Here is a 26,782-nt window from a genome sequence, read left to right on the forward strand (position 1 = left end):
AATGAGAGAAGAAACCAAAAGTATAAAAGTACAGAGAGAGCAGCAAGATCTGAAATATTATCGCAAATAAGTGATTAATAAATAAAATGACATGATTTATTAATTGGTTTAGAGCATCTGACCGTCCAATTTCAAATGGATACTGTTATAACATGAATAACACCACTTTCAGTCCGAATGACCTTGCTGGATTAATGGTGCAGAGATGATATGAGATAGATTAGGATTAGGTTTAGTATATGATGACTAACACGTTACAATGCAATAATTTGTGCTAGGCAATCACAATCAAATGCCAAGCAGCGTCTAATTAAATATAGGGCTGATGAGTTCATTATGGCATCTGAACTGAACAATCTATATGCGTCCAAATTGTTGGTCTCATGTGTTGATGCTGTAGTGTGAAAGCACAGCGGGATATGCAAGTCCTGGCAAACGCTTGGGCGTCCGGGGAGCTGTCTGTGGTGCTGAATCTCTCTCTCTTTCTCTTTCTGTCTATTTGACACTTACTTTCTCTCTCACACACACACACACGCGCGCGCTTGCAAATGGAGCAGGTGAGATGCTCACTGCGTGCTCAAAATTCTGATTGATTTCAAATTGGAGTCGCGACGATGCTTGTGCGTCGGAACGCACCAGAAGTAACCACCAATCCTTGATGAAGAACGTAAAGCTATTGTCCTTATAAATAGCGACTTGTGTTGCCTTGGAAACAACGTCTTTAAGATTATATTTGTGAGAGGGTCTCTACGATTTAATCACATGGCTTTTACAAAAATATTTCGAGGGTAGAGCTGGAAAGCGACAGGAACATTCTGAGTCCTGGGGCACACACAGGATCTATATTCTGGAGACCACGGGCAGATGCTGTACCGCAACTTGGATATTATGCCTGCTGTGTTGGCGAACATGAACTCGAGAAGCGCCTCGTGGTTCTATATAGTCAGTTACTTTGGATCCATACATGCAGCAAGTAAGTCAATTGCAAGTCTGTTTACAGCAGGCTACCCTATTCGATATCGTTGTTTAAGGTTGGCAAATATGTCTGTCACTCTGACACTCATCCAACTCAAGTTTCGTTGTGATATTTGAGAGGTCTATATATAACATTTTCCCACACTAACTCTGGTAGGATATTGTTTTAACACATTAGGACACGTATGTTAGGCTAAGAAAATGCATTTGGTGGGCTTTGGACGAATATTCAATTGTCTTATATACAATTACATGGAGTCTATGCCGACTTCAAGTTGACAGGTGTTAAATGCTCATTAGGCTACTCAATGTAACTGTTTTGGAGGAGTCAGAGGAAGTAGGTTACTGTCTCAGGTGGTTTGCTGGGACATTCCCTTTTCCCTCCTGGTGGTAGTGTTTCACACTGTTGTTCACTGTAAGGTATAAAATAACCAAGATCCTCTTTCAGATAATTGCAATGGACCATTGCTATCCGTTTTGCCTGAGTCCTCCTTCAAAAGCTCTTCAACATCCTCCAGCAGTCAGCTGCCTCACTCTGCTAAGCTGAACAGAAGAGAGGGTAAATGTTGCCCCGTTCACTGGAAGCAAAATATTGTCAGTTCTAGTGAGGGATTTGACTGTATTGTCCGGCATCATTAGAATATGAAGATTCAGAGTGTTTAATAGTCACATGTACAGGGTTGCAGGTGTAACTGCGGGGTAAAGTGAAAATCGTAGGCTCCGAGCTCCGACATACAGGACTAAGGGAAATAAAATCATGAAAATGGTGATAAAAAAAACAGCAGAAGAAATAGCACTATATACACATCATAACTCTAGCAGTGATTAAAAATTATAAGTGTCCATTGGGGTGGAGGCTGTTGAGAGGGTGGGGGGGTGACCATAGGGGGAGCAGCATGACCATTGAGTGAGCTGCATGACCATTGAGTGGGTGTGAGGACCAAGTGAAATAAAAACAATAACAATTATGCTCAAACAAATTAATAATATATATATTAACAGCTGCAACAGTTAAAATTAATAATATACATATTAACAGCTGCAACAGTTATGAATGTCATTGTTAATTGTCACAGAGACACACACGCACACACAAACACGGAGAGACACACACCCATTGTACCCTTTCCTGCACCAGGAGAGGGTGGCTGGTCCCCGGAGCGGTCAGACAGACAGCCGTGGCTCCAGCTGGACCTCAGGCAGAAGATGGAGGTCACGGCCATCGCTACACAGGGCCGCTCAGGGAGCTCTGACTGGGTGACCAGCTTTATGCTGCTGTTCAGTGACTCTGGCCTGGCTTGGAAGCAGTACGGACAGAGCGAAGACACTGGGGTGAGGCTCTGCCTGTCTGGCAGGTTGATGTTTATTGTCATGAGTCATGCCCTGGAGGCAAGGAAGCGGCTTTTCCCGCTAGATGGGCCAGCTGCAAAGTCAAAATTGGCTATATCGTATAAATTCTTGAAAACTAAAATGTTACCATGTCACTGGATTTAGGTTAAAAGTTGGGTGAAAATAATATGAAATTCTGTTCCTCAGAATAGAGGGCATTTGAAGTTGACATGTCCCTTCAAAAAGCATAATGAGAAAAACAAGATTTGTGTAAGAAGTAGGGATTCATTTCAGGTTTTAACGGGAATCCTTCCGTGGCAGATATTATAAGACATTTTAAAGCTGCAAATTAGAGATTTTGGTTAAGTACATCACAGAAAAGTAGAATGCGAAAATGAAATGTTTTTCTGTAATTGATGGAAGAAAATAGGAAGAAAATCAAAGAATGAAAATCACACTTCTGAAAATACTAAAATGTAAACTTTTGTTCACCTCATCTACCCCCAGCTATTTTCTGCTCTCTGTACTCTCCCCCCAGAAACTTCGGGTGGCCGCTTGAGAGTTACACAGAGAATAAAACACAGTCAACACAGTCTTCTGCCCTCTAGGGTCCAAGCTCTGCTGCCTTCCTTTTTGCTTGACTTGAATAACTTTATTTTGGGGGGTTTGTTTTATTTGAACAACTTCTGAATTGATTTGTGTGGCCACTGGGCCCACCAGAGACAGAGGTCGCTATTGCTTCTTCTCATGCTGAAAAGCAAAACAAATGGGCTCAGACGAGCTTAGGCCTCCACAGAAGAACCAATACAAGTCATAAAAGAGCTTCATCCTCCCCTTAAATCTTCTCAAACGTTCTTCTCAAACGTTTTGGGGAAGAAATAGAAAAACTGCATCTTGACGCAAAAGCAAAGCCCTCATTTGCCCCCATTAGGTCTGGTTACTATTCGTGGCTTTTATTCACATGATCTTTAAATGAATGATGACTTTTCATGATCTGTTACCAATTGTTAAAAACTTTGATTTGAATGTGTTTTGACCAATCTAGAAAATATCTATTCTCCCGCTCCTCTTCCCAGCAGACGTACACAGGGAACACTAACTCAGATGGTGTGGTCCAACACAAGCTGGTCCATTCCATCGCAGCGAGGTTCCTACGCTTCGTCCCATTGGACTGGAGCACTACAGGATGGATCGGCCTCAGAGTGGAGGTCTATGGCTGTGTATACAGTGAGTGGGTCATCACATCAGGCTGTCTCTAGTCAGGATATTGTTTATGTCAGTTGTTTGATCACCTGCAACCGCCCGACTACATGTGAAAATCGGAGGCCCGCAAATATAGAAAATGTGCTGTACTCTGACTGTATGGCACATTTTCTATATCAGAGATGGCAAAAACATTTTTGACAGGCCTTTTTATGTTTCTGCTTATAATTTCAGATTTTTTTGTTGTATGTTATTCATTACTCAACTTGTCTATAATTAGGTACATGCAGCTTCCCTTCTGTCATTACTTGTTGCTCTTGAAGACTAAATAAACCCTTGCTCACCAGAATAATGTCATAAATTGACAGAATTAATGTTTCAATCTAGTTGACATCACTAAAGTTTGTTTTCGCGTTCCTCTTTAATCGCTGCTTCTCTCGCGCAGCAAAGACGTTTAGGGACCAAGAAGAAAATGCAATAATGAAAAAAAACTTGCCAGGGTCTGGGAGCACTAACAGAAAAGATTGAAAACACTATTTTGGTGTGTTGAGTCCAGTTAGGTGCAGAATTAGATACCTTCTCTTTCGGTGCCATTTCCTCCTTCTAAAGCAGGGCTGCCCAACCCTCTTCCTGTAGATCTACTGTCCCGTAGGTTTTCAGTCCAACCCTAACTTAGCATATCTGATTCAGCTAGTTAAGGTCTTGTTGAGCAGCTAATAAGTAGAATCAGGTGTGTTAAATAGGGTTGGACTGAAAACCCACAGGACGGGAGCTCTCCAGGAAGAGGGTTGGGCACCTGCCTCTTTTGTTGACAACTACGTTCTTCTTCTTATTCTTTGGTATTATGGCGGTCCACAAATAAATGTTAAATGTGCCTGGCGCCACCTACAGTATTGGCTGTGTATCAGCCTACTATTTTGGTAGTATAAATTCATTACACTTTGTGAAAAAATTGCCCCACCAACTAACCCTACACCCATTGAAACCTAAAACTATTCCACTACTTGGTCCTATCTGATCCTACACCAGGCCAGCAGCCTGGGAGGACGGGACACTATTGTTCAAAACACCTTGTAACTCTTCTGCAGTAAAATCTCATACACTCAAGTACCTCTCTGCAACTGCCACCACAACATCTATCCTCTGCGATTTACGTTCCAGTCCTGCAGTACAGTTGACAACATTGAATGTGGGAATGAGTGCTGTCCTCAATGAATGTCAATTGTCCTGACGGTTTTGATATCCATTCTTCATGATCTATTACATCTCATGGCCACAACAAGCTGTTTTAATACTAATATAGAAATATACTTTTCTTTCTTCAAACATGCATACAGAAAGACACCATTTTGAATAGCCCACAATATTCTAAAAACAGAGTTGTGTGGCAAGATAGAAAATGTAAGGTGATTCAAACTAAGTGCTTCCAATGATGGATGGTAGGTAGCCTAGTGGTTAGAGAGTTGGGCCAATAACTGAAAGGTTGCTAGATCAAATCCCCCAGCTGACAAGGTAAAAATCTCTCATTTTGCCCCTGAACAAGTCAGTTAACCCACTGTTCCTCGGCTGTCATTGTAAATAAGAATTTGTTCATAACTGACTTGCCTAGGTAAATGAAATGAGTTCAATCACTAAATTTCCTCTCTGGTTATCCTCATGAAAGAACTTAAATTTTGAGCAACATGTTAATTTGGATTTATTCTAACATTATTTTTGGTCAAATGAAATGAACAAATCATTGAAATGACTTTGACAATGTATTGAGAGGGGATACAGATGTGGGAGAAACAGATTGAAGGGAGCGTGGAATTTAACCCCGGTCTTCGGTGGGGTGAGGAGTGATGTGTCTAAGTCAGCTGCGTTAGGCCTACCGCTATACCACATGCTCTGCACGACTTGCATTCCTTTTTATTAGGTACTGTGTATATAGTGCATTCGGGAAGTATTCAGACCCCTTTCCACATTATGTTGCATTACAGCCTTATTCTAAAATGGAATATATATTGTTTTCCTCATCAATCTACACACAATAACCCATAATGACAAAGCAAAATAGATTTTTTTTACATTTTAGCAAATGAAAAAATGAAATATCACATTTACAGAAGTATTCAGACCCTTTATGCAGTACTTTGTTGAAGCACCTTTGGAAGCAATTACAGCCTTGCGTCTTCTTGGGTATGACGCTACAAGCTTGGCACACCTGTATTTGGAGAGTTTCTCCCATTCTTCTCTACAGATCCTCTCAAGCTCTCTCAGGTTGGATGGGGAGTGTCACTGCACAGCTATTTTCAGGTCTCTCCAGAGATGTTCGATCAGGTTCAAGTCCAGGCTCTGGTTGGGCCACTCAAAGACATTCAGAGACTTGTCCCGAAGCCACTCCTGTGTTGTCTTGGCTGTGTGCTTAGGGTCGTTGTCCTGTTGGAAGGTAAATCTTCACCCCAGTCTGAGGTCCCAGATCTCATCCTCGACACAATCCTTTCTTGGAGCGCTACTGACAATTCCTTCAACCTTATGGCTTGGCTTTTGCTCTGCCATGCACTGTCAACTGTGGGACCTTATATAAACTTTCCAAATCATGTTCATTCAATTATATTTACAACAGGTGGACTCCAATCAAGTTGTAGAGAAGTCTCAAGGATGATCAATGGAAACAGGATGCACCTGAGCTCAATTTTGAGTCTCATAGGAAAGGGTCTGAATACTTATGTAAATAGGCTATTTCTGTTTTTCATTTGTAATCCACTTTCAAACATTTCTAAAAAGCTGTTTTCACTTTGTCATTATGGGGTATCGTGTTTAGATTGATAATGTTTTTTTTTAATCAATTTTAGAATAAGGCTGTAGCGTAACAAAATGTGGAGAAATGGAAGAGATCTGAATACTTTCGGAATGCACCGTATGTTGGTTGTTTTTTTGAGTCAATTTCTATTGACCCCAGAATCATTTCTTACAGTGTTGCTGTGTGGTTGAGTGGGTGAGATTCCAATGAAATGTACTATGTTATTGCCCCTCCTGTTTCTAACCTGTCCCAATAAAGCATTGAAAAAATGAAGGTGGAATTCAACAACAAAAAATTATCCATAGGCCTTATCGTCAATCAATAAACCATTAATTGTATGATATGAGAAACATGCACTGAACCCCCCCACCCCCCCCCCCCCCCCAATTTTCACAACACTCTCTTACAAATACCATTATTCAAGTTGAAGAACCACTTTGGGGGGTGTTTCAGACTATTTTGTTTCTGTTTTACAACACATTCTGTGTATTAAAACACTCGCATTGGGTTAACATTCAAACACCCCCTAAACACCAGATATCAGATTAGGTATACTACTTTTCATGGTTATTTTTACAGTGCACCTGCCCTTCCTCCACACAATATTTGTGTGCGTGCGTGTATATGTGTGTCTGATTATACACTAATGCACTATAAAGCATTAGCACACATTTTAACATTATGCTGATAGTCAGTAGATGGGTAATCTGACCGTGCTTTCTTCATGTTTATCTTCATCCACTATTGGTTCACAGAGTCAGATGTGGCCGACTTCAACGGCAGGAGTGCTCTGTTGTACCGGTTTAACCAGAAGTCCCAGAGAACGGTGAAGGATGTGATCTCCCTCAGGTTTAAGAGCTACGGGGCAGACGGGGTGCTGGTGCACGGGGAGGGACACCGAGGAGACTACCTGACATTGGAGCTGCACCACGGGACCCTGGCTCTGCACCTCAACCTGGGTAAGCACAGTCCAATGGTCCCAAAGCACTATTCCCTTATAGTAGTTCTATCATTAGGACAAAATCAAATTTACAGTATGACATGCTGATTCTGAAGACTCCTCATTGAACCTCTGTGTGTTGTACTCTTCTTCTGCTCCTCCTCCTCTTCCTCCTCCTCCTCCCTCTCTCTAGACGACGCTAAGCTCTACCCCAGCAGTGCGAATGTGTCAGTGTTTCTGGGCTGTCTCCTGGATGACCAGCTCTGGCACTACGTCCTAGTTAAACGCTCCAACAAGCAGGTCAACCTCACCGTGGACGGGCACACACATCACCTCAGCACCACAGGTGTGGAAGACTCGCTGGAGGTGGACTATGAGGTGCGTCATCACTCATTAATGTACTGCATTTCATTAGAGCCATTGCAAACTATGCGCCATAAATCATTCATTCATCCATACATTACTGAATTAAATATATTTAGATGTTTTTTAGGGGCGTGATCAATCAGTAATATTTTGTTTTGAACCCACTCTCTTTGTGTCTCAAAGCTCAGCTTTGGAGGGATTCCTATACCCGGTAAACCAGGAAGCTTCCTTAGGAAGAACTTCCATGGCTGCATAGAGAACCTCTACTATAATGGAGTCAACATTATCAACCTGGCCAAGCGACGCAAGCTCCAGATCCACAGTGTGGTAGGTATACTTTAGATAAAGCATACTGTATGCACACGCTGCACTCCAACAAGAATGACCATTCATTAAAATAATTAAATAAATTACGCCTAAATGAACCAGTATGGATGAATGTGGGGTGTTTTGCATTAAAAAACCAGGCGGTTCGAGCCCTGAAAGCTGATAGTCTGAAAGCCGTGTTATATCAGACCATATAGCATTGGTATAGCATTGGTATTTTTTACTGGTTTAATTACGTTGGTAAGCAGTTTATAATAGCAATAAGGCACCTCAGGGGTTTGTGGTATATAGACAATATATCATGGCTAATATTGGCTATATATCACAACTCCACGGGCCGTATTGCTTAATTATAAATTAGTTTTGTGTCATGAAGGTTCACACCTCTCAAAATACATTTCGAAAACTACAATGCTGGAAGACAATGCATATATACAATTGAATGGTGGTTAGGAGGAGGCAAAGTCGATGAAGTTTTCTCAGTCCTTTACAGAACGCCTCTGCTCGGTCTATTTTAATATAATAATGTACAGCTATCTCTAGAACCCTTTGGTGACCAATTACAGGCAGGCGCTGAGCCATGGACACCCACTCCCTCTCAGCCGACGGTGAGCACTGTCTGTGGAGGTAATGTGTATGTCCCAAATGGCACCCTATTCCCCATATAGCGGTTGACAAAAGTAGTGCACTGTAAAGGGAATAGGGTGTCACTTGAGGCGCATCCCAACGTGAATATGTGGTCGATAGACATGTTGAGGAGGCGGCAGTAATGAGAAATGAAAGGAAGCCACGGTTGTCATTCTTTTCAGTCCACCTGGGCAACTGTGCAGAAGGCGTACCTGGCACATTGCATAGAAGCCACTTTTGTTTTTGGACAATACTTACCCATTATTGGCCCACTTTATCATTCAGCTTATCATTCTTATCATTTATCATTTATTTATTCTTATCATTTATCATTCTTGCTGCTGGTGATTCTCTGATCCACCTCTACGCAGACGATACCATTCTGTATACTTCTGGCCCGTCTTTGGACACTGTGTTAACTAACCTCCAGACAATCTTCAATTCCATACAACTCTCCTTCCGTGGCCTCCAACTGCTCTTATATGCAAGTTAAACTAAATGCATGCTCTTCAATCGATTACTGCCCGCACCTGCCCGCCCGTCCAGCATCACTACTCTGGACGGCTCTGACTTAGAATATGTGGACTACAAACTACAAATACCTAGGTGTCTCGTTAGACTGTATACTCTCCTTCCAGACTCACATTAAGCTTCTCCAATCCAAAATTACATCTAGAATTGGCTTTCTATATCACAATAAAGCATCCTTCACTCATGCTGCTAAACATACCCTAGTAAAACTGATCATCCTACCGATCCTCGATTTCGCCGATGTCATTTACAAAATTGCCTCCAACACTCTGCTCAACAAATTGGATGCAGTCTATCACAGTGCCATCCGTTTTGTCACCAAAGCCCTGTCGTGTCTTTGGCTATGCCGGATTAAGTGATATGACATGCTATTCTATAAAATAATTTCTCCGTAATTAATATTACCTGATTGAGCTAATCATGTAAATGTAATTAACTAGAGAGTCGGGGCACCACAAAATAATATTTATAGAGCTGTTATCTTCCGAATAAACTCTTAAAGACCTAGTAATATTTTACATCAATAGCAGTCAATATTAATCGTCACCTTAATTCAGTCTCATCTGAAAGTTGTAAATTCTTGGTTATCTGCACGAACCCTGGTTAACAAGTTGAATCAGCAATACAAAATTGGGTTTAATTATTTATTTACTAAATACCTAACTAATCACACAGAATTAGATATACACATAATTAATCATAACTTGATTACAAATTACGTCATAAAGGAAAAAGTCACTAGCGGGCGGAACAGATATGACAGCTGGTTACACAAAAGAAAAGGGGTTGGGTTTGAGTAAAAGAGTGGGAAGACTGAGGGACACAGAGAGAAGCTGTGCTACCGTGAATACAGTATTTTATGCATTCGAAATTACCACCCATTTGGAAAAGGAAAATGCAATAACTATTTACTCTGAGCTGCGCTTCAGTAGGTTGGTGGTAGATGGAAGGCCGTGTTGCCCAACCGAGTCCTTTGTCCTTTGAAGAATGTATCTGCTGGTAAATTGAATACGTTGTAGTAATGTCGTTGTGTGGTAGACGGGATACTCTGTCTGTTCCTTCCTAACCTGCGTTTGCAGCTGCTGTTGCTAACTCAACGGCTAGGAGGTATCACTTCTGTAGTGAATAAGAGTTCAAAGTTCATACCATTCGCAACCAAAGCTCACGCTGATGTTGGCTTCATTCTGTAGTTATTATCTGAACCTTTCTGACATCAGAACGTCGTCCTCACATCCTCGGAACAGGAGGTTATATGGTCGTAAAGGCTTTAAATAGGAAGGGAGAAAAGGGGTGTGTTTCATAGTTTACAACCTACATGTATGTCTCCTCACGTGGGCGAGCCACTTAGTCAGGCCTAATTCACTCATGAAAACCCAATTCTCACATTTTTGAAGCTAAAATCACATTTCATCCCATCACGAATAATTTCATATTCAAACATCTAATTTGAACAACAATTCCATGTGTATCCGATAACTCTGATGTGTAGACTTTCACTGTAGAGTTTGTCATCTTATCATTGATGAGAATGTCTCAGATGACAACCGAACTGACATCATATTCATTAAGTACCACTGCATATGTTCAATTGGTCAGATTGCCAGAATATAGTTCATTTCCCCCCACCTTCTGATGTTCCCAGAATCTCTATGTTAAGCAAGGGGTTTGCAAATGTAACATCAGTAGGGTAGAGAGATGAAAAAGAGGAGAAGAGGTATTTATGACTGTCATAAACCTACCCTCAGGCAAACGTCATGACAGCCCCATATACTACCCACCACTGCGACCTGTACACTCTCGTTGTCTGGCCCTCGCTTCCTACTCATCGCCAAACCCACTGGCTCCAGGTCATCTACAACTCTTTGCTAGGTAAAGCCCCGCCTTATCACAGCTCACTGGTCACCATAGCAGCGCCCATCTATAGTACGCGCTCCAGCAGGTATAATTCACTAGTCTCCCCCAAAGCAAATTCCTACTTTGCCCGACTTTCCCTCCAGTTCTCTGCTGCCAATGACTGGAACGAACTGCAAAAATCACTGATGTTGGAGACTCATATCTCCCTCACTAATTTTAAACACCAGCTGTCAGAGCAGCTCACATATCACTGAACCTGTACATAGCCCATCTGTAAATAGCCCATCCAACTACCTCATCCCCATACTGTATTTACAGTGCCTTGCGAAAGTATTCGGCCCCCTTGAACTTTGCGAGCTTTTGCCACATTTCAGGCTTCAAAACATAAAGATATAAAACTGTATTTTTTTGTGAAGAATCAACAACAAGTGGGACACAATCATGAAGTGGAACGACTTTTATTGGATATTTCTAACTTTTTTAACAAATCAAAAACTGAAAAATTGGGCGTGCAAAATTATAAGTTTTTGAAATCTTATTCCTAGCCAACCCTTCTGAAACTAACTGAAGCTCTTTGTTAAGTGTTGCAGTCATTTTGGTGGTGTAGTAGCTGTCGTGCATGGTGTTGAGTCATCTGCATACATAGATACACTGGCTTTACTCAAAGGCATGTCTTTAGTAAAGATTGAAAAAAGTAAGGGGCTTAGAAAGCTGCCCTGGGGAATTCCTGATTCTACCTGGATTATGTTGGAAAGGCTTCCATTAAAGAACACCATATGTGTTCTGTTAGACAGGTAACTCTTTATCCACAATATCGCAGGGGGTGTAAAGCCATAACACATACATTTTTCCAGCAGCAGACAATGATTGAAATGTCAAAAGCCGCACTGAAGTCTTACAAATCAGCCCCCACAATCTTTTTGTCATCAATTTCTCTCCGCCAATCATCAAGTTATTTGTGTAAGTGCTGTGCTTGTTGAATGTCCTTCCCTATAAGCCTGCTGCAAGTCCATTGTCAATTTGTTTACTGTAAAATAGCATTGTATCTGGTTAAACACATATTTAAGGGTTGGTAACAGACTGATTGGTTGGCTATTTGAGCCAGTAAAGGGGGCTTTAATATTCTTAGGTAGCGGAATGACTTTTGCTTCCCTCCAGGCCTGAGGGCACACAATATCTAGTAGGTTTAAATGGAAGATATGGCAAACAGGAGTGGCAATATCGTCCGCTATTATCCTCAGTCATTTGGAATCCAAGTTGTCAGACCCCGGTGGCTTGTCATTGCTGATAGACAACAATACTTTTTTCACCTGTTCCACACTCACTTTAGGAAATTCTTTCATTTCATGTCTTTCATAATTTGTTCAGATATACTTGGATGTGTAGTGTCAGCGTTTGTTGCTGGCATGTCATGCCTAAGTTTGCTAATCTTGCCAGTGAAAAAAAACATGAAAGTAGTTGGCAATATCAGTCGGTTTTGTGATGAATGAGCCATCTGATTCAATGAACGATGGAGATGAGTTTGTATTTTTTCCCAAAATGTTATTGATGGTGCTCCAAAGCTTTTTTACTGTCATTCTTTATGTCATTTGTCTTTGTTTCATAGTGTAGTTTCTTATTCTTTTCATTCAGTTTAGTCATACGATTTCTCAATTTTCAGTACGTTTGCCAATCGGTTGTGCAGCCAGACTTATTTGCCATTCCTTTTGTCTCATCCCTCTCAACTATACAAATGTTCCATTCCTCATCAATCCACAGGGATTTAACCATTTTTACAGTCGTTTTCTTAATGGGTGCTGCTTATTAGTAACTGGGATAAGAAATGTCATTAAAAAAATGTGTCAAGTGCAGATAGACAGCCAGCGCCTAAGTTCTGTTCTCCTCTGTGGCAGGCAGCAGGATCGAGGATGTCTTCACAGCTAAGCTGAGCATTTGTATCGGACAAATACTGAACTCTGCATTCACTCTCACTGGTCCTTCATTCTCCCTGGGACATACAAGCTGAATTAGTGATAACATTTGACATTTCCATGGCCTTTCCACTCAGATGACCATGAATAACATTGTGTCTGCTAGTGTGTGTGTGTGTGTGTGTGTGTGTGTGTGTGTGTGTGTGTGTGTGTGTGTGTGTGTGTGTGTGTGTGTGTGTGTGTATGCGTGTATGCGTGTGACGTACAGTATTGTCAGTGACGCATGCACATTCCTTCTGTATATGTCACAGGAAAGGACAGCAGAACAGGCACACAAAAGGAATGACTTTCCATACTGTATACAATGTCCATCTCTTTGAACAGTTGCTATTTAGCAACTAAACTAACTAAATAAAAGACATTAGTAGGCTACCACTGAATGGGTATAGTATTGATCCCTACTTGTCCTTTCCCCTGTTCCCCAGGGCAACGTGACCTTCTCATGCTCTGAGCCCCAGCCCCAGATGGTGTCCACCACCTTCCTGTCCTCCAGCAGTAGCTACCTGTCTCTACCCCTGGAGCCTCTTGGGGTGTGGGGGCTGGACGTACACTTCCACTTCAGGACCTGGAACCAGGAAGGACTTCTGTTCTCCACCGGCCTGGCACAGGGATCACAGCACCTGGTTTTGCAAATCAGCAGAGGCCAACTGCACCTAATGGTCCATGGAGCTGCTGAGCAGAAAACAAACATTTCCATAGGTTAGCAGCTAGCTAGCTAGAAAAAGGCACCTAATGGCATGTCAGAGTGACTTTACGGTGGCTGATGTTTGCTACGTTTGCTAATAACAATGAACTGGCAGCATTATGGGACTGCAGTAATTGTAGCCTAACCCATGCTGTGTTTTTCTGTGTTCTGTTTTACTAGAAGGCGGTGTAACTGATGGCCTGTGGCATTCTGTTAGTCTGAGCTACAGAGATCGGATGGTTTCCCTGGTCTTGGACAATGAGCCAACATCTACCGTGGACGTACAAAGTCATGCAGACTCAGGCAATAGTGTATTTTTTGGAGGTAAGATGGCAGTCTTTTAACTATTGCTTATTATTGGTGGAAAATTGGTAACGACTGTGTCTTAAATTATGCTTGAATTTCTTAGGTGTGTGTTTTTATTAGATAAGTGCTTCATCAAAATGTGTTTGATTGCTATTTCTGGAATGATTTAGCAATACAAATATTGTCATGATTTCCAACAGGTTGTCCCCAATACAGTGGTGGCTGTAAGAACCCTACTGTGGCCTTCCAGGGGTGCATGCGTCAGATCCTCCTAAACAACCAACTTATGGATCTACCCCGTGTGCAGCAAGGGCTTTTGGGTAATTACAGCAAGCTTCAGTTCGACATCTGTGGGATCCGCAACAGGTATGCTCACAAAATCTCAACAATTCATGTTTTTATATCTTGTACATATCTTTAGTTAGTGTAGGTGACACTTTTGTATTCCATATAAGGGAAAGTATCTCTGTTTCTGTCTCTTCAATCTATCAGTATGACATGTGTATGACCTGAGATGAGATGGAAGGACTCCCATTACAACAGACAGTATGACATGTGTATGACCTGAGATCAGATGGAAGGACTCCCATTACAACAGACAGTATGACATGTGTATGACCTGAGATCAGATGGAAGGACTCCCATTACAACAGACAGTATGACATGTGTATGATCTGAGATCAGATGGAAGGACCTTTTCCTGGGCTGGATCCTAAAATGGCACCATAGTGCTCTACTTTTGACCAAAAGTTGTGTACTATATAGGGAATAGGGAGCCATTTGGGACGCATGCCCCTGGACTGTAAGCCTGTACTGTCACACTGCCAAAGCCAGAAACATCCTCTGAATAATTAATTTGTGTGTGTGTGTGTGTGTGTGTGTGTGCGTGCGTGTCTCCCATCCCTCCCTGGGCATCTTTCCCTGCCAGTATTGATTTGCCCGTGTGCCAGCTCTGACCATTAGGCTGAGTGAGAAATATGTTGTGGCTGTGCCAGAGCAGGCAGCAGTGATTAGGTTGACGCGCTCCAGGAGTCACACTCTGTTTCCTCCCTAAGCCTGCTCTATTGAGGAATGGAGAGACGGAGGGGTGGAGGGAACAGGCAGAGGAGACAGCACAGACAGTGGCTATATCGAGGGTTATAGACAGTGGATATGCAAAGACACAACACTATGATAGAGGAACTGCCTTATATATCTCTTTTATCTTCTATTAATGGCTTTTCATGCTACTGTATGCCACTCTGCAGTCATGAGTTATGTTCGGAGTGTGAACATGTCTCTCTCTCTCTCCGTAGATGTCTGCCTAATTTTTGTGAGCATGACGGACGATGCACCCAATCATGGGATACTTTCTACTGTGACTGCTCAGGGACAGGCTACACTGGAGAAACCTGTCACAACTGTAAGTCAACCTGTCACAACTGCGGCCCAATTGTAATGCCCGTGATAAATTTGGGCTGACTTTGGATATCCCTATGGGGCTAGTTAGAGACCATCGGTAAATGTGTTCAAATTCCAATAGCTCCAAATTTCAAATGCTTAAAAACCTCAAACCAACTGAACATTTTAGAAATTCCTATACAAATATTGAAAGCATTTAATGAGAACTAAAAGTTGTGTAATATGAAAATATTGTCTCATTTACATTGTGTAATTTATTGATGGTCCCTAACTAGCCACAGGGATAGGCTATCCAAAGTCAAACCAATTTTGCCATGGTCACACACCAGCTGGCTAAAGCTAATTGGCTAAATTATTTGGTTAACTCTTCCCACCGGCGAAGACACACAAGAGACCCAAAACCAACTCAGTTGCCCTTTAAACCAACTCAGTCGCCCTGTCTCCTTCATGATAATGAAAATATTTACCTGTGAAAAGATACTGTATAAATACACTCAGTGGACAGTTTATTAGGTACACAACGCTGCTCGAGAAAATGGTTCGCTCCTACAGACTGTGAGTCGCGTTGCCATGGCTTGCTACATAAAGCAAGCAGACAGGCATCGAGGCATTCAGTTACTGTTGGATTGAACTTTAGAATGAGCAAAAACGAGTGAGCATGGTGTGAGCCAGGCGCACTGGTTCCAGTATCTCAGAAATGGCCGGCGTCCTGGGCTTGTCACGCACAACAATGTCTAGGGTTTACCGAGAATGGTGTGATGAATAAAAAACATCCAGTCAGCGGCAGTCCTGTGGGCAAAAACAACTCATTGATGAGAGGTTGAAGGAAAATGGCAAGAATCATGCAAGCTAACAGGAGGCGAATAACGGCACAGTACAACAGTGGTGTGCAGAACGGCATCTCGGAATGAACAACTCGTCGGTCCTTGTCACGGATGGGCTATTGCAGCAGACGACCACACCAGGTTCCACTCCAATCAGCTAAAAACAGAAAGAAGAGCCTCCAGTGGTCATGTGATCACCAACACTGGACAATTGAGGAGTGGAAAAACATTGCCTGGTCTGACGAATCCCAGTTCCTATTGCGTCATGCTGATGGCAGAGTCCGAATTTGGTGTAAACTGCATGAGTCCATGGCTCATCCTACCTGGTGTCCACTCGGTACAGGCTGGTGGCGTAATGCTGTGGGAAATCTTTTCCTGGCACACATTAGGTACCTTGATACCAATTGAGCAGCATTTCCATGCCCAAAGAATTCAGGCTGTTCAGGGGGCAAAGGGGGTCTGACCCAGTACTAGACGGGTGTACCTACTAAAATGGCCACTAAGTGTATATTATGTTTAATATACTGTATAGAGTGACTAAAGTTACATTAGTGTTTCCACTATTTCCCATCACTGAACTCTCATTGATATTCCCATCAGGGTGTCATAAATTGTGAAGTGGAGGGCACTTTACTGACTGCTGAATTATAATTGACCTCAACCCCCGGTTAAAAGCTGCCGTGGATTTCTACTTCAAACCATTACCTTTCGCACATTTTGCGTGTGACAAGAAAATGTCATTGAGCTAGTGCTCTTGGCATACGTTCATACATTTACAGAAACACGCGTATGGGCTATTGATATAAGTACTCATCTTGCTTCCCACAGCTATTTATGAAGCGTCGTGTGAGGCACACCGACAAATGGGGAGTACGTCTGGCTACTTTTACATTGATCCAGATGGGAGTGGTCCTCTAAAGGCAACACTGGTCTACTGCAACATGACTGGTGAGCTCATAGCTTGGCATAGCCTGGTTAAACCAGACTGAATTCTAGTGAATCAATGGTGAGCACAGCGTTTGGTAACCAGGCTAGGCCAGGGAAGCTACTGGTGCAGTTTTTGGATATTCTCAATTAGATAATATGGGGCTAATGCGATTAAGGTCTCTCTTGGAAAAGAGATGTTATCTCAATGAGAAAAACCTGTATAAATAAAGGTAAAATAAAAAAAAATGTAAAAGTGTGTCCACCACTTTACACATCTTTGTTTATCTCGAGTGTACTTTCCATACAGTTGACTAACCTGAATTAAATTAACAATTAGAAATGTGAAGGACACCTATCTTGGAAAACAGAATTACATTCTAGAAGTCTTTCTCATGCTAATATGATAAACTGGATTATCCACTGTGCTGTTAACCTGAATATCCTGTATATAAAGTAAAATGCCTGCTCTGTCTTCCCTATAGAGGACAAGGTATGGACAGTGGTGGGCCACAACAACAGTGGGTTTGTGAATGTGACTGGAGCCACAACAAAGAAGCCGTATGTGATGCGGTTCAACTACACAGCCTCCCTGGAGCAGCTTCGTACTCTGATCGGACGGTCTGAGCACTGTCAACAGGAAGTGGTCTACAGCTGCAGGAAGTCCCGTCTCTTCAATACTTGGGGTGAGTCTTATTGGAAGCCTGATAAGTGCAAACAGTATACAGAGAGTTTAATTCAAATTACATAATGGATTTCTGCAAATAAAAGTTGTGCGAAAATATTCAGAGTGAGTTCTAAATATTGCCGAACCCTCTGCTCCCTTTGATTCCAACTCCCACAGTGAAAAAAAGCCTCACTGAGTTCTTCTGCTGTCTCGCCTGGGGATTTTTTGTTTCTCATATGAAATATTGATGCAGGCGGTCTTGTTTTAGATACAGGCAAGACAATATGTCAAGACGAGGTATTTCACCAACTTGCGGTGGAATTGCTTACAAAATCAATTAGTCTCCCTAGGCAGACGTTTGCCTCCCACGGCTTGCGTCGTAGAGCCGGGTGTACAGGACTAAAAATCAATCATGTGTTTTCTATGATGGCAGAAGATGAACCTTTGTGCGTAGCAGGTGAACATGTTCTATGTGCCAAGCAGATCACATTGGCCAGTCAAAGAGGAGAGTTGAACATGTTACACATCGTTTTCTTTTCATAGAGTTTGCATGATGGAAATAAATGTGCATTGGTTGTAGACGGGAGGCCCCTGTCGTGGTGGCTGGACGGGAGTGGAGAGAAACAGACCTACTGGGGAGGCTCTGTCCCTGGGGTCCAACAGTGCTCCTGCAGCCTGGAGGAGAACTGCATCGACATGAACTACTTCTGCAACTGTGATGCAGACACACACTTGTGGTACAGTGGATGCCAATGTGTTTTACGACCTGCATTAACAACATTCAGTCATTTTCCAATCAGTCTTTCTTTCTCTAAATGGATCATTTCTCAGAGCTTTGAGTACATCTTTAAATTGAGTAATCTGAGGTTGTGTCGAAATTTATCTTGCCTTTTTCCAACAGGGTAAACGACACAGGATTGCTGTCCTACAAAGATCACCTACCACTGACTGAGATTGTAATAGGAGACACCAACAGGACAGACTCAGCAGCTGTATACAGAGTCGGCTCCCTTCACTGCAACGGTGACAGTAAGTTTAGTTCAGTTCATATAATTATCCCAAAAGCGAGTGTGCCGAAAATAATTATATTTTTTGTTCATACAGACTATGCCAACAAAACATGTCCTGTATTTTTTTGTTATTACATCTCCAGTTACTTTATTTTTTAACTGTACTTTCCTGTATTTGCAGGGTTCCTGTGGAATGCAGCCTCTTTCTATCCTGGGTCGTCGTCCCTCCACTTCCCTAAGTTCCAGGCTGAGCTCAGTGCGGACATCTCCCTGTATTTCAAGACCACAGCTTCCTCTGGTGTTCTCCTGGAGAACCTGGGGACCGCTGACTTCATCACCCTGAAGTTGACCAGTGAGTCTGTCTCTCCCTGAATCTCAAATCAACCAAACCTTAACTCCTCTCTAATCACTTGTGTAATTGATCGGCTCAAGTTGAAACCTTTTCTGTTCTAGATGAAAGATGACTTGGACTTGATTAGATAGTTCTGATAACATTATGGACAACTGTGGTTTAGTAGGGAGAATACATTGGCCCAGGAGCCAAAGACTCCAAGCCAAAGACAAATCCATCTTAAACAAAAGTGGGCCACATTTTGAACTTGAATTTCTGTCTGTCCTCCTCAGCTCCCTCAGCTATAACATTCATCTTTGACGTGGGGAATGGCCCGGTGGACTTGACGGTGACGTCCCCTGTCCCCTTGAATGATAAGCAGTGGCACTACGTTAGGGCTGAACGCAACCTGAAGGAGGCTTCCCTGCAAGTGGACCAGCTGCCCCTACACACTCTGGAGGCCCCCACTGAAGGGCACTACCGCCTGCAGCTCAAAAGCCTACTGTTCATAGGTAGGCACTAGACTCAGGTCAAACCATAACAACACTTTCTTTGCATATTAGATACTGTTTCCTTCCACATTGGAAGTAGTATTCTCCTATTTCAAGAGCAGTTTAAACGTACTGTTTATACTTCCTGTGTTTCCTACCGCCTACTTCCTGCCAGGAGGATCCACCTTCAAAGAGAGCAGTTTCCTGGGCTGCATCCGTGCATTGACCCTGAACGACGTGACCCTTGACCTGGAGGAGCAGGCCAAGTTGACCCCAGGAGTGACCCCAGGCTGCCCTGGCCACTGCAGCGGCTCTGCTAGTGTCTGTCATAACAGAGGGCGGTGTATGGAGAAAAGCAGTGGATATGTCTGTGACTGTACACACTCTGCCTACAATGGACCACACTGCAAGAAAGGTGAGTAACCCCAACAAACAGCAATAAGCTAAAAAAAAAAAAAAGATTGCGAGAAGCTGAGTTAATGACTCTCTTTGTGGTTAGGAAAATGTATGAAATTAGATTTAGAAAAGTATTATTTCAAAAGATTTTGGAAGTGTATTTGATCAAAGGGGTGATCAAAGCATGTATTAAAAAGATCAGAGATGCTTTCTTTTCAATCCCTTGGGCTCTTTCATTTCCATTAATCCGAAACTAATAGGACGGGCCAGGACATATTTTCTGTTGGACTGAATTCCATTCAAAAGCTGTGTTCATGCTGGCCTGACACACAACAGGACTCCTGCTGAGACCACACCACCCATTATGGATGAATCCTGTATTCATCCACTGGCATCAAAGCAGGTTTTATCACTTCAGATATTCAGATATCACCTATCCACAGCGTTTTGAATGGACAGGGTTGTGCTTTCCGGGTAGGGGCACTTGGTACCTCAGAGAATTTGTGACTTCTGTTTGATCCATTGATGATCTAGCCGTGTTTCTTTGAGTTTTACTCTTTCAAAGCATCCCTTTTGTTCTGACCCAGTCAACATTCAGATAAGCCGGTTCTTGCAAATGCTGTCTGAATCCGTGTCTGAGATCAACAGCACAACACAGCACTACTGAATGAGGAGCCTTCTAACACTAATAACGGCGTCCGTGTTTGTATCCCTGTGACAGAAGTGTCAATGTCCTTCGAGAGTGGCTCCTCGGTGACCCTTACCTTCCAGATGCCTTTCCCAGTCATGCACAACAGAGACCGAGGTAGCCAGTCGTCTAGCCGTCAGCCAATCCATAGCCAGTCGTCTAGCCGTCAGCCAATCCACAGCCAGTCCTCAGGCATCTATGCCCACGACGGCGAGTCCAGAGAAAACGTTGCCCTCAGCTTTCTGACGACTCGCACCCCTGCCATGTTACTCTGTGTCAGCACCTACCATCAACAGTACCTGGCTATCATCCTCGCTAACAACGGTAGCTATCTTTTTGCTATCTCCGTCCATTGTTCTCTCTGTGTTTATCTCATAACAACACCGGAAGAGGAGACGCTTTTTATGATTTTCTTAAACTTTTGTAGGGAGTCTGCAGATCTGGTTCCGTCTGAACAGAGAGGAGAGAGCCGAGATCTTTACTCCCAAAGCCTCCAGCCTAGCCGATGGGCAGCTCCACCGTGTCCAAGTACACCGGGAAGGCAAAGATCTTTATGTCCAGGTCAGTGATCTCTATCTGAATCTATTTCAACATAGCAAAGCATTATGCTTATAGCATAGACAGTCAGCCCACCTTGATGGCATGTTCAAGTGTATTTGGAAATGTTTGCTTTTTTCTTCAACCAGATTGACAAAGACATCGACCAGAAATACAACCTTTCTTCTGACCTGAAGATGAACACACTACGATCTCTGACTTTGGGTAAAGTCACAGCTACATCAGCAGGACATGCTGGTTTGGCTGAGGAGGTGCTTAGGGCAGGATCCAAGGGTTTCATTGGCTGCCTGTCGTCTGTCCAGTTCAATCATTTGACACCGCTGAAGACAGCCATTCTGAATCATGGAAGCTCATTAGTCCATGTTCTTGGCAATCTAGTTGAATCGAACTGTGGAGCCTTAGCTGATAGTACAACTTCACAATCAACATCTGGTGAGTTTAATAGCATTGATGTCAATCATGTTTGGCTTCACAATATGGATTTTATTTATGTAATTCTATTAGCATACAGTGGATTCGGAAAGTATTGAGTTTTCCCACATTTTGTTACATTACAGACTTAATTCGACCATTTTTTCCCACATAAGTCGACACACAATACCCCATAATGACAAAGTAAACACCGTTGTTTGTTTTTTTCCTCAGTACTTTGTTGAAACACCTTTGGCAGCGATTACAGCCTCGAGTCTTTTTGGGTATGACGCCACAAGCTTGGCACACCTGTATTTGGTAGTTTCTCCCATTCTTCTCTGCAGATCCTCTCAAGCTCTGTTAGGTTGGATGATGAGCTTCACCGCACAGCTATTTTCAGGTCTCTTAAGAGATGTTTGACCGGGTTCAAGTCTGGGCTCTGGCTGGGCCACTCCAGAACATTTAGAGACTTGTACCAAAGCCACTCCTGCGTTGTCTTTGCTGTGTGCTTAGGGTCGTTGTCCTGTTGGAAGGTGAACCTTCACCCCAGTCTGAGGTCCTGAGCACTCTGGAGCAGGTTTTCATCGAGGATCTCTCTGTACTTTCCCCCGTTCATCTTTCCTTCGATCCTGACTAGTCTCCCAGTCCCTGCCCCTGTACAACATCCCCACAGCATGATGCTGCCACCACCATGCTTCACCGTGGGGATGCTGCCAGGTTTCCTCCAGACGTGACGCTTGGCCTTCAGACCAAAGAGTTCAATCTTGGTTTCATCAGACCAGAGAATCTTGTTTCTCATGGTCTGAGTCCTTTAGGTGACTTTTGGCAAACTCCAAGTGGGCTGTCATACCACCCTGCATACCACTGTTGGCTTGCTTCTGAAGCTAAGCAGGGTTGGTCCTGGACAGTCCCTGGATGGGAGACCAGATGCCACTGGAAGTGGTGTTGGAGGGCCATTAGGAGGCACTCTTTCCTCTGGTCTAAAAATAATATCCCAATACCCCAGGACACTGCCCTGTGTAGGGTGCTGTCCTTCGGATGGGGTGTTAAACAGGTGTCTTGACTCTCTGAGGTCATTAAAGATCCCATGGCACTTATCGTAAGAGTATGGGTGTTAACCCCGGTGTCCTGGCTAAATTCCCAATCTGGCCCTCAAACCATCACAGTCACCTAACAATCCCCAGTTTACAGTTGGCTCATTCATCCCCCTGTAACTATTCCCCAGGTAGTTGCTGTAAATGAGAATGTGTTCTCAGTCAACTTACCTGGTAAAATGATGGATAAATAATAATAAAACATAATAGACAGGTGTGTGCCTTTCCAAATCATGTCCAATCAACTGAATTTACTACAGGTGGACTCCAATCCAGTTGTTGAAGCATCTCAAGGATGATCAATGGAAGCAGGATGGACCTGAGCTCAATTTTGGGTCTGATAGCAAAGGGTCTGAATGCTTATGTAAATAAGATATCTGGGGTTTTTTTGTAATACATTTGCAAAAGATATCCAAATCTGTTTTTGCTTTGTCATTATGGGGTATTGTGCTTAGATTGATGGGGGAAAGCATTAATTTAATCCATTTTAGAAATTTAGCTGTAACGTTAGAAAATGTGGAAAAAGGGAAGGGGTCTGAATACTTTCTGAATGCACCGTAAATCCAAATTATGCAAAGGGTTGTAATGACTGTAAGTACCACAGAGTGGGTCTTTAATGACTCATTAACTTGACCTATCTCTTTTAGGCTTTGACATGAGTAGGCATAATTACTCAATTAAATGACTCATTGATTGAAATGCCTTTATAAATTCCACGTACTTTCATCGTCCACCGAATATAATTGAAGGTCATGTCTGACATCTCCTTTGTTTGCTTGCTTCCTTTCTTCTGGAATAAATCATTCAGAGGGCGTCGATAGGGGCATAGATCGACTGAAGGAGACAAGAAGTGATTCAGCAGTAATTGGAGGTTAGCCAGAAGATCATCCCCAGTTATCTGTTTCTTCATAATTGCAATGATGTAGCAAATTATTTAATTTCTGTCAGTGTACAGCCATTCTCCCTGAAACAAATACTCTTGACTTTTGAGATATTAAAATGTACCAAGTAACCCCAGGAATGATTCACTTTAAAGTAAAAGCAATGTTCTCTCTCTCTGGCTCTCTCTTCCCAGGTCTCATCACAGCTGCGTTCCTCATCACCCTCTGTGCCGTGGCCGTGACGTCGTGCTTCCTCTACCGCCGCTGCAGCCACACCCACCCCCAGGAGAAGGCCTCCATCTCACAGAAGAAGGATCCCAGACACAGCCCGGAACACAGCTACCCTGCAGGCCTGGAGAACAGCTATCCTGTAGACTTGGTCTTGGATCTAAACCTGGACCTGCTCAGCTCTGTGAGTCACAGCAGAAAGGAGTACTACATCTGATGCCACCATAGCCTTCTTTTCCCAATCTCCTGCCTCCTATTCCGCACACTGTTCTGCCTGGCCTCAAATACAGAACAGGCCCCCCTGGGTAGGTTAGTCACCTGCCTGTCCCTGGGCTTTCTAGGAGCAGTGATCATTGGTGATCCATTCCCTGTGTGGCTCCAAGAATGACCCAACGGAGGATGGTCATTCCACAGTTTTATATCTCAAAGGCTGTTCATTGGGGCATGGGAGCTGTACCACTTTTTATGTGCAATGACAATTGGAGAACATTTATTATATATCTACTTTATATTATATTGCCCTAACGTCGGGAGACAAAAAGCCTCAAAGAATCAGATCCACCCCAGTGACTTTATAAGCTCGCTTTATATAGCCTTCTATTCTGAATGTACAATTAAAGGGATTTATCCGTTTGGGGTTGGTTGGGCACCGGTACTCTAACTCACTTACTTGTATTCACTTGTGGATTGTGAATGTGATAACGACTGATTAATGATGTTCGCCCATCTGCCAAGGCTAGTTCTGGGCAAGCAATGCACCTGCTCTTGCTCCCTGGCTAAACCACTGATCAAATCCCACTGAAAAGCATTGTGGCTGGCCCCTTTTGTTCTCTGAACACATCGGTTTTCTGTTCCCAGTACGTTGTTTTGTTGGGCCCTCACTGCCAATAACCCTTTCATTTATTTTTTCTGCATCCACCATCACTGACGTCCTGCGACATGTTATGATTTTATGAATCACCAAAGAGTGGTACAGTGAACAGATACTAGATGTCTGAAAGTCAAAATGTAGTACAGTACAACGTTATGTGATTGTGCTAGTAACTTTTGAAATGAATTATCTCATAGACCTTAGGAAGATAATCAGAGGGAGTTTAGGGTTTAAAGGTCGTTTCATTCTCAGGATAGCGCTTGTCCTGGTTGTTGTCGTTGTGAGTTTTGTTGAACGGAGAAGTACAGTGTTGTACACATTTGCTACGGTCTCCTCCAGAAACCATGTTACTTGCTCTTACGTTGGTAAAACGTCAAGTCTTCATATTTTGCACAATTAGCAAACCAACAGAACAAGTCAATTTGTACAACAAATCTGTGTGGAAAGCTTGCTATACAAACGGAACGTGTATTCGTGGGGACGATTTTCTGTCATGAAAGACCCACGATAAAGTATTGTTATCGGCTGTTTATATTATTTCAAGTGCATTAGGTCATTTATCTACAGGATGTCATTGTAAAAGATGTACCTCACTGATACAATGAATTTAAATATTCTATTTATTTTGAATTTGTTTCATAGAATTATTCAGGTATATTGTAAACAAATGTATATTTAATAAATACATTTTTACAGCTTTACGCGAATAAGAGTATATGTCATGATTTGATATGTGTTATTCTTATCTCGCTATGCCAAATCTCTTTTGCCTCTTCCAGCTGAGCTTGGGTCAGTACAAAGTACACACTGTTATCTGCCATAATGTCTTAAAAACATATATGATCAAAATCTGGCATTGTGATTTATCCGCAATATAATTTACCCCACACTATCACAAACCAGGAAAAGAAAACTACTAAAAAGTGCGGGAAGAGCATATTTATGAGTAATGCTCTTATGCGGCCATTTGTTTCTTTTTTTTTTGCCTTCAAGGCAAGCTTTTAGTTTTAGGAGACTAGGGAAAAGCGGGGTGGTTGGATGATTGAGATGACTTGTGATATCATAGATCACTCGGGAAGAAGCGGTTCTAGAGGCCCAGAGTGATGAAGTAGACCATTACCCTCTCCTCTGCCCTCAGCTAGTTAATAATACAATTACAAGCTGGGGGCTGATCCTAAAAACCAAAACCGTGCTCTTATACTCTGGTCCACACCACTGCTGTTGTTCTCCTCTCCTTCCTTCTATCAACATAAAATGGCATGCAGTGGAAGAAGACGGCTTGTTCAATATTGTGGTACTAAGCATTTGCACATCAGCAAAGGTTTGCACCTCCTACTAGTTCAACTCATTATCAAGCAAAAGGAAAACATTCAAAGAAATCTAGTCTGGATGTGGAGAAACTACAAAGCCAGCAACATTGGCCTCCGGTTGGTTACAGAGGGAGCAAATAATAGAACAGTTGACTGAGTCCTTTTGGGACACATGCCGGTAATGAGACGATGTGTTTTCCTCTGGCTGCTGTGACAGCTACAGAGATAGACATGGTGAGGAGGAGGAGGATGCCACATTACCCGAGAGCTTTGTCTTCCCTAGTTCTTCACCTGTGTGTGATTATCAAATCACATTGTATTTGTCACGTGCGCCGAATACAACGGGTGAATGCGAAGAAATGCTTCATTTACAAGCCCTTAACCAACAATGCAGTTTTAAGAAAAATGTGTTGAATAAAAACAATTAGATAGGTAAAAATGAAAAGTAAAACAAGTCATGGAAGAGCAGCAGTACAATAACAGTAGCGAGGCTACAGTGGCAAGAAAAAGTATGTGAACCCTTTAGAATTACCTGGATTTCTGCATAAATTGGGCATCGAATTTGATCTGATCTTCATCCAAGTCACAACAATAGACAAACATAGTGTGCTTAAAATAATAACACACAAAGTATTGTATTTTTCTTGACTATAGTGAATACACCATTTAAACATTCACAGTGTAGGTTGGAAAAAGTATGCTAATGACTTCTCCTAAAGCTAATTGGAGTCAGGAGTCAGCTACCTGGAGTCCAATCAATGAGGCAAGATTGGAGATATTGGTTAGAGCTGCCTTGCCCTAT

General features: G+C 42.6%; 1 protein-coding gene across 1 annotated transcript; it reads left to right on the plus strand.

Annotated features, from left to right (window-relative positions):
• The first annotated feature begins 888 nt into the window (after positions 1–888).
• LOC135541677 (contactin-associated protein-like 5) lies at positions 889–24,016 on the plus strand. Its single transcript, XM_064967998.1, has 23 exons — positions 889–973; positions 1,424–1,534; positions 2,114–2,307; positions 3,384–3,531; positions 7,045–7,248; positions 7,423–7,607; positions 7,779–7,922; positions 13,330–13,603; positions 13,770–13,913; positions 14,096–14,261; positions 15,191–15,297; positions 16,949–17,068; positions 17,530–17,730; positions 18,292–18,448; positions 18,613–18,740; positions 18,903–19,073; positions 19,346–19,564; positions 19,719–19,958; positions 20,661–20,951; positions 21,055–21,188; positions 21,314–21,617; positions 23,490–23,561; positions 23,766–24,016. Exons 1-23 carry the CDS (start codon positions 889–891, stop codon positions 24,014–24,016), a joined length of 4,050 nt encoding a protein of 1,349 aa, XP_064824070.1.
• Positions 24,017–26,782: the final 2,766 nt, after the last annotated feature.

This window comes from Oncorhynchus masou, chromosome 6 (assembly GCF_036934945.1).
Source record: "Oncorhynchus masou masou isolate Uvic2021 chromosome 6, UVic_Omas_1.1, whole genome shotgun sequence".
NCBI lineage: Eukaryota > Metazoa > Chordata > Actinopteri > Salmoniformes > Salmonidae > Oncorhynchus > Oncorhynchus masou.

What these genes read in the sequence shown, in the direction of transcription:
- LOC135541677 (XM_064967998.1), top strand. Translation starts at nt 889, where the DNA reads ATGCCTGCTGTGTTGGCGAACATGAACTCGAGAAGCGCCTCGTGGTTC. An exon ending in TAAGCTGAACAGAAGAGAGG is followed by an intron (nt 1,535 to 2,113) that starts GTAAATGTTGCC and finishes TTCCTGCACCAG; the next exon opens with GAGAGGGTGGCTGGTCCCCG. An exon ending in CAAAAGCCTACTGTTCATAG is followed by an intron (nt 19,565 to 19,718) that starts GTAGGCACTAGA and finishes ACTTCCTGCCAG; the next exon opens with GAGGATCCACCTTCAAAGAG.